The sequence below is a fragment of the Rhinoraja longicauda genome, chromosome 6, assembly GCF_053455715.1.
Source record: "Rhinoraja longicauda isolate Sanriku21f chromosome 6, sRhiLon1.1, whole genome shotgun sequence".
Classification (NCBI taxonomy): Eukaryota; Metazoa; Chordata; class Chondrichthyes; order Rajiformes; family Arhynchobatidae; genus Rhinoraja; species Rhinoraja longicauda.
The window spans coordinates 69,169,475-69,182,759 of record NC_135958.1 but is presented as its reverse complement, the minus strand read 5'-3'; the positions used below and the strand labels follow the sequence as shown (position 1 = coordinate 69,182,759).

At 42.7% G+C, this 13,285-nt stretch overlaps 1 protein-coding gene across 7 annotated transcripts in view; it reads right to left on the bottom strand.

Annotated features, from left to right (window-relative positions):
• The window catches only part of bahcc1b (BAH domain and coiled-coil containing 1b), a 303,723-nt gene that overhangs the window by 100,798 nt on the left and 189,640 nt on the right, over positions 1-13,285 (bottom strand). For 5 of the 7 annotated variants that reach the window (XM_078401266.1, XM_078401265.1, XM_078401267.1 and 2 more), the window contains 3 exons: positions 12,612-12,808; positions 11,053-11,189; positions 6,226-6,357 (listed from right to left, as the gene is read on the bottom strand). In XM_078401266.1, coding sequence (XP_078257392.1) covers positions 6,226-6,357; positions 11,053-11,189; positions 12,612-12,808 — 466 coding nt within the window. The remainder of the gene's footprint in view (positions 1-6,225; positions 6,358-11,052; positions 11,190-12,611; positions 12,809-13,285) is intronic. The other 2 variants (XM_078401268.1, XM_078401271.1) reach the window with 2 other exon arrangements.

Below are 13,285 nucleotides of genomic sequence, written 5' to 3'. Positions count from 1 at the left end.
CATCCTGCCAAGGTTTCCATTGGAAGGTCGGCAGTGTTACACACAAACCCACAGTGTTGCACACGCAGGGGTGGCAAGGTCGCGCAGCGGAAGAGTCGCTGCTTTACAGCGTCAGAGACCCAGGTTTGATCCTGACTAAAGGTGCTGAGCATATGAAGTTTGTACGTTCTCCCAGTGACCGTGTGGGTTTTCTCCAGGTGCTGCAGTTTCCTCCCGCATTCCAAAGACCTACGGGTTTTAGGTTAATTGGCTTTGATAAAGTCTGTAAATTGTCCCTAGTGTGTAGGATAGTGCTAGACTTCGGGGATCGCTGTATCTCTAAACTAAAACTAAACAAACATGTGGTTCTCTGTTGGTTTAGGTTAACGAATGCATTCAGATAAGTTTCTCGATTTGACACAATGTACTGGAGGAACTCAATGGATCAAGCAGCGTCTCTGGAGAACATGGTTTTGAGGTCGGCACCCTCCTGCGTAATCTCCTCAAGGTTTGCCTACTTTGAGGAAGTTCCCCTCTTTTTGACTACACCAAGGTCTCGATTTGTCATATAAAACACTTGTGCACTAATAGGCCTGTATGACAATGCCAGAGCTCACACCGGACATAAAGGTGAATAAAAGCCTTTGTGACACCCTACATCACAATTCAAATTACAAGCTAGGCCTAGCATCATATCAGAGTGCAAAAACGCTGATGTGAAGGTCAAGCTCATTGGTGCTGGTTTACCTTCCCAATAAACCTGGAGCAAGCGCTTACATTTCCCTAACAACAGAAATTCACTCTGAAGTGGAATTACCTCTGAAACACATGGATATCGGAAGGTAGTTATAATAATAATTTCAATCTTGGCATTAAATCAGAGTAAAATCAATCATAAATGTTAATTTTTAAAATACCATGCACTCTAGGATTATCTCAAGTCTAAGAACCTGTTCCTTTACTTCAGAGAGGCTGCCTGACCCTCTGAGTTACTCCAGCACTTTGTGTCTATCTTCGGTATAAACCAGCATCTGCAGTTCCTTCTTATATATAAACTCTAGAAGGTTCTTTAATGCCTACAGAGACATATCTGGGTCTTCTGTTGCTAATCATTTATCATTATTAATCATTTAATATATTTTGTACAAATCTTTCTCATTTCAATGCCTTTTTGTAAAATCTCAACAGAACCAGGTCACCAGAGGAAATCGTGAAGAATTGTGTTTGATTTCAATCTAAAAACTATTGTGCTAATGGAATCCATTTGTCTGTTTGGTGACCTTATGTTTTCCTTGAACTTGACCCTGTTCCCTTAGCTGATTCCAGCTGTCTGAATTTTTCATGGATAATCATTTAACTAGAAACATGGAAAAATAGGTGCAGGAGTAGGCCATTCGGCCCTTTCAGCTAGCACCTCCATTCAATATGAGCATGGCTGAAAATCAGTACCCCGTTCCTGCTTTTCCCCCATATCCCTTGATTCTGTTAGCCCTAAGAGCTCTATCTAACTCTCTCTTGAAAGCATCCAGTGAACTGGCCTCCACTGCCTTCTGTGGCAGAGGATTCCACAGATTCACAACTCTCTGAGTGAAGAAGTTCTGCTCTAGCCAGTAAATAAGCATTTGTGTGAAAAGGCATCCTCCACCAACCAGTACCATTCCTTCCCCCCTCTCAGCTGCATAACAACCAGAAATTGAGGGGATAGGGGGATAAATATCTGTGACTGGGCCAGCGGAGGATACTCACCACATGCAATCAAAGGTTGTTAATGCAATGTTGCTACCTTACATCCCTATCTCTCGTACTGTGCTCAATCTTAGCACACTCTATGGCAATGGAAGAGTGCCATTAAGTTGGATTTCTTAGGCACGTGAGAGATACCGCAACACTATAGATATTGAAGATTGACACAAAGTGCTAGAGTAACTCAGCGGGTCGGGTAGCATCTCTGGAGAAGAATTGAGAGTCAAGAGTGTTTTATTGTCATATGTTCCAGACAGAAGAATTATTTTTTTTGTAAACATCAATTAATTAATCTAGTAATTAATTAATCATTAACTTGTTAATTAATTAATTAATTAATTATTAATTGATTATTATTTTTTTGTAAACTCTATAAACATTATAATAAACGGGGAAAAAAAGTTCAGCGTATAGGGGATGTTTTGGGTTGGAACCCTTCTTCAGACAGGAATCCTTCGAGTTCCGACCCAGAATGTTACCTATCCTACTACTCCAGAGATGCTGCCTGACCTATTGAGTTACTCTAACCCTTTGTGTCCATCTTCGGTATAAACCAGCATCTGCAGTTCATTTTTGCATATTGAGTCTGAAGAAGGGTCCTGATGTAAAACGTCACCTACCCATGCTCTCCGGAGATGCTGCCTGACTCCCTGAGTTACTCCAGCATTTTATGTTTTTTTTGTTTGTAAACCAGCATCTGCAGTTCAATGGAAGCAAAATTTGGAAGGAGCACCCATTATAGTCATTAAATTGGAATCAATAAACTGTTTGGCAAGTGAGGATGAACTTTATCTTTCAAAGAGGATGACCACAATTGGTGTTGGCGAACACCAATTCAGTTGATGAAATCAAACTTTTTTGGTTGTTAAGCAGGTTTCAGAAATTCACGACTCCAAACTTTGTAAAAGATTGCAATGATTGTAAAGCACTATTTCTTGTGAGCCTCGTCAAGAGTCACAAACCGCATTGCATTTATGGCAAATAAAATCACCCTTCTTCAATTTCGGTGGTCTTCTGCTTACTGAGGACAATTTCTGCAATCCATTGTTTTGACAAAGCCCCCCGCTAGGAATTGCAACCATTTGTTAAGGCTTTAATGTGCCATTTTTTCCAATCTAAAGCACCTTCGTGGAATCAGTGAGTTTGATACATTGGCAAAGACCAATGACATTGCTGGCTGTCTTTAAGGAATGATGCAAACAAGCCTGCTGTGTGCCAGGGAAACAGGGAAGAGGGGCAATTTGTACCTTTGAAGGCCCAATTATAGGGGGTCTTCTAGTGTGGGAACGCCACCGTTGTGCGGAAAATGAATGATGATGAGCCTGTGCAATAATGAGGACCACCACAGCGTAACCAATGGCTTTACCTTCTGCAGGGCTAGAGCCTTTTCAATGCTTCTAAGTTGCATTAGATACCAGAGTAAGGGGTCTGACAATAACACATCAGTCTTCCTAAAGAGTGGAGCACTTTGTTTAATTTGTTGGAGAAAGTGTTTGAAGACTTCACCACAGTGAATGTACCAAAGTTCAAATAATATTGATATTCTCAATGAGATCAAATGCAATACCTTGACACAGAATTGCTTCAGGTAATTACATTGCACACTGACAGTCACACGCATATATAAATATATACATACATATATATATACACATGTACATATATACATACATATACATACACGAACACACACACAAATATATATATATAAATATATACACACACATACACATAGATATATATATAAATATGTGTGTGTGTGTGTATTTATATCTGCATGAGTATAGATATATTAGAGCTAATATTTTGTATAAACACACACACACACACATAAATATATATATATCTATAATGTGTAGGAAAGAACTGCAGAAGCTGGTTTAAATCGAAGGTAGACACGAAATGCTGGAGAAACTCAGCGGGTCAGGCAGCATCTCTGGAGAGAAGGAATGGGTGACCCTTCTTCAGACTGATGTCAGGGGAGGGGGCGGGACAAAGATAGAATGTAGTCGGAGACAGTAAGACTAGTGGGAGAACTGGGAAGGGGGAGGGATGGAGAGAGAGGGAAAGCAAGGGCTATCTGAAGTTAGAGAAGTCAATGTTCATACCGCTGGGGTGTAAGCTACCCAAGCGAAATATGAGGTGTTGTTCCTCCAATTTGCGCTGGGCTTCACTCTGACAATGGAGAAGGGCCAGGCCAGATATATATATATATTTTTATTTTTATTTAAATAATAATTTAATTTAAAAAAATATATATATATATATACACACACATGCACGCACACATAGTCACATTTATTAAATGATGTGACTTTTATCTAATCAGAATCAGAAATACTGTCCATCTACATATATATGTGGCCAAATTTCTTTCTAACTCTATTTACGAGTTTACAGATGTCACCATCGTGGTGGACCGGACTGCAAACGATGAGATGGAGTTCAGGAAGGAGATAGACAATAGACAATAGACAATAGGTGCAGGAGGAGGCCATTCGGCCCTTCGAGCCAGCACCGCCATTCAATGTGATCATGGCTGATCATTCTCAATCAGTACCCCGTTCCTGCCTTCTCCCCATACCCCCTGAGGGCATTGTAACATGGTGTCTACGACAATAAACTAAACCAAACTTAACAAAACTAAACAGACACTGGCCCTTAAAGTGAGAAATTGCATCTCCTTGCGCCAAAATCAGACGGCAGAGATCTGGGAGCTGCAAGATGTGCTTCTCTGCATGCTGTTCCAGAAGAGTATCTATTGTACTCATTTACAGTATAATTTGGCTGGATAGCATGCAGAACAAGCATGTCACTGTGTCTCTGCACACATGACAATGAATAAACTAACAGCTCTGCCCAAGACCACAAGGAATGGCTGTGTTATGAATGCAGCCCAGTCCATCACACAAAGCAGCCTCCTCCCCATTGACTATGTGTACTTCATGCTGCCTTGGGAAAGTGCTGACAGGGTAATAAAGAACATTCTCCAAATGTAGTCACTCTTCTAAATGGGAGAAACAAAGGAATTCATCCAGAATATTCCCCCACAAACAGCAAACTGACAATGAATGGATAGATTTTGTTCGGTAGTGCTGGCGGAAGATGAACTGCTGTTTTTTGGCACCTATCATGGGAGCTCTTCTGCTGTCTTCTTGAAAGGTAAGCAAGACCTTAGTTCAATGTCTAATCCAAAAAACACCTTTGCTAATCAAGCACATCTTCAGTATGCATGGGACGGAAGACTAGATGTTTGTTTGAGACTCAGAACCTTTTGATTCATAGAAAAATAGAAAATAGGTGCAGGAGGAGGCCATTCGGCCCTTCGAGCGAGCACCGCCATTCATTGTGATCATGGTTGATCATCCACAATCAGTAACCTGTGCCCAACTTCTCCCCATATCCCTTGATTCCACTAGCCCCCATCATTCATCTAGTGATTTAGCCTCCACTGCCCTCTGTGGCAGAGAATTCCACAAATTCACAACTCCGGGTGAGAAAGTTCCTTCTCAACTCAGTTTTAAATGCCCCCCCCTTTATTCTAAGACTGTAGCCCCTGGTTCTGGACTCCCCCCAACATTGGGAACATTTTTCCTGCATCTAGCTAGCCCAGTCCTTTTACAATTTTATATGTGGATCTACGAGATCCCCTCTCATCCTTCTAAACTCCACTGAATACAAGCAAGCCTAGATTCAAAGGCAAGAGAGGTAACTTTGAAGCTGGTACCACTAACAGCTGGATAGAGTCCTTGTTTTGATTACGGTTCAGGTCCCATTATTCCGGCCAGCGAGTTCCAACCTCTATTATTAAGGGGTTGGACATGTTACAGTTGTACAGGGCCCAAGTGAGACCGCACCTGGAGTACTGTGTGCAGTTTTGGTCTCCAAATTTGAGGAAAGATATTCTTGCTATTGAGGGCGTGCAGCGTAGGTTTACTAGGTTAATTCCCGGAATGGCGGGACTGTCCTATGTTGAAAGACTGGAGCGACTAGGTTTGTATACACTGGAATTTAGAAGGATGAGAGGGGATCTTATCGAAACGTATACGATTATTAAGGGGTTGGACACGTTAGAGGCAGGAAACATGTTCCCAATGTTGGGGGAGTCCAGAACCAGGGGCCACAGTTTAAGAATAAGGGGTAGGCCATTTAGAACAGAGATGAGGAAAAACTTTTTTAGTCAGAGAGTTGTGAATCTGTGGAATTCTCTGCCTCAGAGGGCAGTGGAGGCCAATTCTCTGAATACATTCAAGAGAGAGCTAGATAGAGCTCTTAAGGATAGCGGAGTCAGGAGATATGGGGGGAAGGCAGGAACGGGGTACTGATTGAGAATGATCAGCCATGATCACATTGAATGGTGGTGCTGGCTCGAAGGGCCGAATGGCCTACTCCTGCACCTATTGTCTATTGTCTATTAAACCAGAATCTCCAGAGCTGGAGAGTTTGAGACTTCCTAGATCAATGGCAGAACAGGAATTTTACAATATGAAACAATCCACTTACTTAGCCTTTTTGCTGTCACACTTCTCAAGTTCACTCAGTTGTCCCAGAGAAGACAGAACCGTGGAAAGATGCTTGCGTTTCCTCGGACGTCCAGGCCCACGCCTTGCAGGACTCCTTGAGTTCTCATCCCTGCTATTAACCAGATACACACAATGGTATCAGTTCACTTCAGTCGAGTGTTTCCCCCATCATTCTTCTCACTGGTTACTTTCCCAACTAGAAGGATATGCTGCTTAGTGTTTTTCCAACGCTGTGTTATTGCGATAGTTATATTATCGGAATAACGTCCAGAAGCTTGGACTAGAACATGAGTTTGATTCTGGCCATGATTACTTTTGAACTCTTGGTGAAAGTGTCACTTATGGAGATCTTTAAGCGACCAAGTTGTGGTAGTAACCCATCTGGTTCAGGAAAGGTAACCTGCTCTGGCCCAGATGTGACCCCCAGATCCCACTCTGTGATGGATTCTTCACTTCACTCTAAAACAGGCGAGAAAGCCACATACTCTAGGTCACAGAGAGGGGAATTTGGGATGGACAATACATGTTGACCCAGATAGCATTGTTTTCTAAGAATAAAACGTTCAAGAATATGACCTTAACTTGGAGAAACTTGAATTTAAATGAATTACACCCATTTTGTTCATTATGAGGTTGAACAGCTTTTTATTTTGCTGTGATTTAGATATGATGAAGAACATGCAAATGAAATGTTCCCAACTGAAGCATACTGGTTAACAGTAAAAAACTGGACTAAGACTTTGGGCAGCACAGTGGTCGAGTTGCTGCCTAACTGTGCCAGAGATCCCGGGTTTGATCCTGACCACGGGTGCTGTCTGTATGGAGTTTGTTCGTTCGCCCTGTGACTGCTTGTTTTTTTTCCTGTTTCCTCCCACACTCCAAAGACGTACAGGTTTGTAGGTTCATTGGCTTTGGTAAGTTGTAAAATGTGTGGAAGAGTGTAGTATATAGCATGATCGCTGGTCGGCGTGGAGTCAATTGGCCAAAGGGCCTGTTTCCAGTGCCGTATCTCTGAAGTTTAAAGTCTAAAGATTCAAGCACAAGCCAGCAGGTTTTCAGCCACTTGGGAGACTTGGCATGTGGTACACGTTGACAGATACAAGAAGGATACTTTAAAATGATCCTGTTTCCCCTGACTGCAATTCAAAACTCCAATCCACTCAAGATAATGTTCATAATTTCGAGGGTGTTTTCCGCTTCAAGGGCGTTCAGCTCGTGAAACGTAGCAAGCAGGTGCAGACAAAGCCAGGGACTTTGACATCACGCAATGAGCCAGCAGTTTTACACTAACATAATACCATAAAAGACTATAAATACTCCGATTACTACAGAGACGATACATCTAATTCGAGGAGCTTGAAGGTCATCAGCAACTTCAGTAACAAACCCAAGATGCTCATCATATCATAATGAGGGAGAACACGATTGTTGTAAAGGAACAAAGTCAAATGAATATAGCACAATTAAACCTTATTAACCAAGAGACCCTGACAGTTGCAATTGCACAGAATCAACGCACACACAAACACAGGACACTTGGGAAGGGTATTAGTGGACAATGGATGTTTATGAAAGTGGAGTCTATCTGGAATGATTGGTTTCGGGAGGGCAAGAGGGAAAATCAGGAACAAATGCCGGGTGTATGTTTTGTGACGTGATAGTCATAGAGATTATCTGGGTTCACAAGGAACGGCAGTTGCTGGAATCTTGAACAAACACACAAAATGCTGATCAAGCAGCTTCCCAGGGAGGAGTGGATAGGTAACAATTCAGAGTCGGGACCTTTCTTTAGACTAAAAAAAACACAAAGTGCTGGAGTAAATCAGTGGGACATCAGCATCTCTGGAGGAACATGGATAGGTGATGTTTCAGGTCAGGATCCTTCCTCAGAACTGCTCCCTAGACTGTCTACAGAAAGGCCCTGACCTGAGACATCATCTACCCATTCCCTCCAGAGGTGGATAGCACAGTAGTGCAGTGGTAGAGTTGCTGCCTTACAGATCCAGAGATCCGGGTTTGACCCTGAATAGGGGTGTTGTCTGCACGGAGTTTGTACATTCTCGCTGTAACTGCGTGGGTTTTCTCCGGGTGCTCCGGTTTGTTCCCACATTCCAAAGACGTACAGGTTAGTAGATTAATTGGCTTCGGTAAAAATTGTAAATTGTCCCTAGTGTGTAGGATAGTGCTAGTGCACGGGGTGATCGCTGGTCGGCATGGACTCGGTGGGCAGAAGGGCCTGTTTCCACACTGTATCTCTAAAGTCTAAAGTAAAGTTGAAAGATGCTGCCTGACCTGCTGTTACCTCAGCACTTTGGGTTTAATTGGGGTTTTTCCCATTTTCAATTAGCATGATGCATTTCATGTCTTCTCAAGTTTTCACCAATTCTCGTGAAAGAATATGACACTCGGTCTCCAAGCACTGCAAGCTTCCAGGAGCTGAAGCAATGAGTGAAAGAAGGGCCTGGGCCAAGCTTAAATCAATAATACAATTTAAAAAATGGAAAGTCCTGGTTGACTTTCCTGTCCTTAGTTCGGTGACTGTGAAGCCAACCGTGATAACCATTTGCTACTTATCCTGGCACAGCTAATTCAGCTGTACCGTTGGATAATCTTGATTTGTTTGGAGTTTAGAGTTGCAGCGTGAAAACAGGCCCTTCAGCCCAACGGGTCCACGCTGACCATTGATCACCCCTACACTAGTTCTATGTCATCCCAGTGGTACATCCAATACATATGCGGCAATTTACAGAAGCCAAGTAACTTATTAACTTGCACATCTTTAGAATGTGTGTGGGGGGTGGGGGAACCAGAGCACTCATAGAAAACCCATGTGGTCACGGGGATAATGTATAAACTCAGCACAGACAGCACCCAAGGCCAGGATCGAACCCAGGTCTCTGGTGCTGAGAGACAACAGCTTTACCACCATGCCACTTTTCCTGCCCTTTGTGGAGAAGAATTTAATGCATCAAATTGGTACCTGCTTGAAGGAACAACTGAAACATTTCATAAGATAGACGCTGGAGGAAGTCAGCGTGTCAGGTAGCTTCTCTCGAATAAAGCATGGGTGACGTTTTTCTCCAGAGATGCCGCCTGACCCGCTGTTACTCCAGCACTTTGAGTCTATCTTTGGTATAAACCAGCATCTACAGTTCTGTGTTTCCACAATATTTCATAACACTGGTTAAATCACACTAATTGTAGATATTATTGAATTACATAATTTTTCATTTAAGTTTTCATTTTTGCAATGGTTTCTGATTTCCCCATGTCTGCTTTGTTGTAACTGCTTTGATCGTTCTAGTGTCATAGAGTGATGCTGTGATGCATAGATATATAGAGTGAGAGAGTGATAAACCCACCACCATTGTGTGAAAATGTGGCCCCTCAGATTCCTATTAAATTTTTTCCCCTTCACCTTAAACCTATGTCCTCTGGTCCTTGATTCACCTACTCTGGGCATGAGACTCTGTGCATCTACCCTGTCTATTCCTCTCTTGGTTTTCTCCAATTCATCTCGGCCCCTGTTGTTTGAGTTGCATCACGCCAGCCAATGATATTCTTGTGCCTTTAATGCAAAGTCAATTCCCTTTCATGTGAAGAGGAATAAATAGCAGTTGTGTGATTGAAGCCTCGGTGATGTTGGTGTAAGGACTGTGCAGCCTGCAGAGACACCACTCAGCACAATGCAAACACACCTGAAATTTACCCGTCAATGAGTGAGGTCAGATGAGAACCAGCAGCAGTATCTGTGCAAATGTCTGGAGTGAAAAGGGCAACCGAAATGGGAGCCGGAGAAAAGGAAAGTCAACACTTTGGGAGGGGAGGAGGGGCTGGAGTGATGGTGCCAAGAGGAGCGATTGAACTGAAATGAGAAAGTAAAGGCAGTAAAATGAAAAGTTTGAACTAATTATGCGAATGGACCTGTTACAAAGTGAATATAATCTGGGTTTGCATTTTTGATGTTATACGGATGCATCAAAGCCCTCAGAACATTGAGCAGGCTGGGACTATTCTTTGGAGAGCAGGAGGATGAGGGGTGATCTTATAGAGGTGTGCAAAATCATGAGTGGAATGGATCGGTTAGAGTCTTTTGCCCCACAGTAGGGGAATCAAGAACCAGAAGACATATTTTTAAGGTAAGGGGGGAAAAGTTTTATCGGAACCTGAGGGGTAACTTTTTCCACACAAAGGGTGGTGGGTGTATGGAATGAGCTGCCAGAGGAGGTAGTTGAGGCAGGTACTGTCACGATGTTTAAGAAACCTTTAGACAGGTACATGGATAGGATAGATTTCGAGGGAGATGGGCCAAACGCATGCAGGTGGGACTAGTGCAGATGGGACATGTTGGGCAGGGTGGGCAAGTTGGGCCGCGGTGCCTGTTTCCACGCTGTAAGACTTTGTGACTCTACAATGGAAAGCAATGCGTTGGGAACAATGTGTTTAAGTTTTTCATTTTTTTTAGTTTTGAGATACAGTGCAGAAACAGGCCTTTCGGCCCACTGAGTCCGCACCGACCAGCATTCCCTGCATATGAACACTACCCTACACACACTAGGGACAATTTTACATTTATACCTTTATAGGAAGCCAATTGACCTACAAACCCGTACGTCTTTGGAGTGTGGGAGGAAACTGAAGATCTCGGAGAAAACCCACGCTGGTCACGGGGAGAACGTACAAACTCTGTACAGACAAGCACCCGCGGTCAGGATGAAACCCGGGTCTCCGGCGCTGTAAGGCAGCAACTCTACCCACATGTGCTACACCATCTGAATGGTGTTTCTGATTGGCGACGGGCACTCACGCGTGATCATGTCGCCTCTGCAGTTTAGCCAGCTCCCGTTGCTTCTCCTTGTAGTGCCTCTGTAACTCTGCTAGTCTCATCCTCATCTCCAGCTCCAGCGTATCCATACCGTCAATTTCAGCTTTCAAAGGACAAACCTTGAACAGGAAAAGATCAGTCCAAAATAATCAAACAGAGTGGCAAAGAAAGTTTTGGAGAAAAGAGAAATCATTCCATGGTGATTACTGGCATGTTATGACTACATCAAGAATCAATATAAAATAAGCAATGGGATTGTAAAAGGGCTATCCCAGCAAATTTCACCATTCCTTGGTGATTGTTATCTTATTGCAACATAGAAAATCAATCTAAAATAACCAACAGATTGTAAAATAATTATTTCAGTAAATTATAATAATTTGTTATTTATTGATACATTATTACTGGGTAAAGAGATAATTTAACATTGGAAGGAGGTTGTAAAAAGGTTATCCCAGCAAATTAACATCATTCCATGTTAATTATTGACCTATTAGTGCTACATCTAGTACTTTATTCCCTCCTAGAATAACTATCTGCTCGACAGAAATGGAAACAAGTGCCATTATAACTCCTGCCTTTCATGCTCATTCATTTTGTTAAAATCCACCACTTTTTTAAAAGGCCCTAAATAAAAGTCTTTTATCATCAATAATATGAAAATAGAATCAAAATACAGGAATGTAGGTTCCATATAAATTCTACATTTTACCGCAATGTTCATCATGTCACTGAAAAATATAGCCACTTCAATAAATTTGTTCTCATTCTATTCACATCATCTACTCCACCCAATCCAATCAACCATCTATAAATGTTCAGATATATCCCTGTGAGTTGTATTGCAGCAATGCCAACCGTCTGGTCCTGGGGAATCTTTACTATAGACGTCAGAGATGCAGAGTGGAAAAAGCACCCTTCGGCCCATCGAGATCATGCTGACCTGTGATCACCCCATATAGCAACACCATTGTACACACCCGGGACAGTTTTACCAACGTTTTTTAGCCGACAAACCTGTACGTCTTTGGAATGTGGGAGGAAACGGAAGCACCCAGAGGAACTCCACGCGATCACGGGAGAATGTACAAACTCCGTAACAACAGCACCGGTAGGATCGAACCCGGGTCTCTGGCACTGGAAGGCAGCAACTCTACCGCTGCACCACTGTGCCACCCTGCAATCCCTGAATCCTGCAACCTTGAGGACTGAGCTGATGTACTGATTTTGTCCTTTCCCCTTCATACAAATGGATTTTCCTCAGAGAATATTTTCCGTTTGCACTGTGAGATCCACATTGTGCGCAGTCCATTGAAGTAGTTAGCCCAGGAATTGTTAGAATGGATGTCCATCCAGAAGACAGTAAACTCTATTTCGGACTGCAAGATCCTACGGGAAAACTGAGGTGCTCAGAGCTGTTCAAGGGGAAGCCATTTCAGTGGAACCATACCTAGCCAGGAACATCTTTCTTTGCCCTTCCATGGGTGAGAATGCAAATCAATAAAGTGGCGGAACCTTGTGAAATTCGCCCACAAACTCACCGTTTCCGCCTTTGGCCGCCATGAGTACTTCCTCCGTAAATTCAGTACTCGTGGGATTCGTACTACGTAGGACTTGCTTGCTTCTGTGTCAATGTGGGAGTCGTCCAATTCCATGGGTAATGCCTCTACCAATGAACGTGCAGCAGCAATAGTTGCAAGGCTCCGGAGATCATGAGTAAGCATAGCCTCGTCTTCCCCTGTGTGATGAGAAACGTACAAAAATTCCTTCAGCACCGACACATGAACTTGGATGTCTGCTTTGTAATGGAAGCCGCCTAACGCTCAATTCCAACTTGAACTCTTTCTCTCTCTAAACACCTCAAAGGGCCACAGTCACACATTTACAAAAGTGCCCACATGTTCACCAGCAGTCTCATTTAAAAGCATTTCCTTTGTGTGTTTTTAACTTCAGCTAATCAAGCATATAATTTTCTTCATTAACTACTGCTGCTGATAAGGAATGCCAGGAAATTTATACACGGGAAAATTACATATGGAGACTTCAAAAACACATTCAGAGCAATCGTATTGGATGGTTGATGGGTAAGAAGATTACAAGTTTCAAAAGCATGTGAATTGTTTTACGTGAGAGAATCAAAGGGTCAAATTGGAAGGATCGGAAAAGACCTAAGCTAAACAATAAATTCTGGTACAAGCATTCTGTACTAGGATTA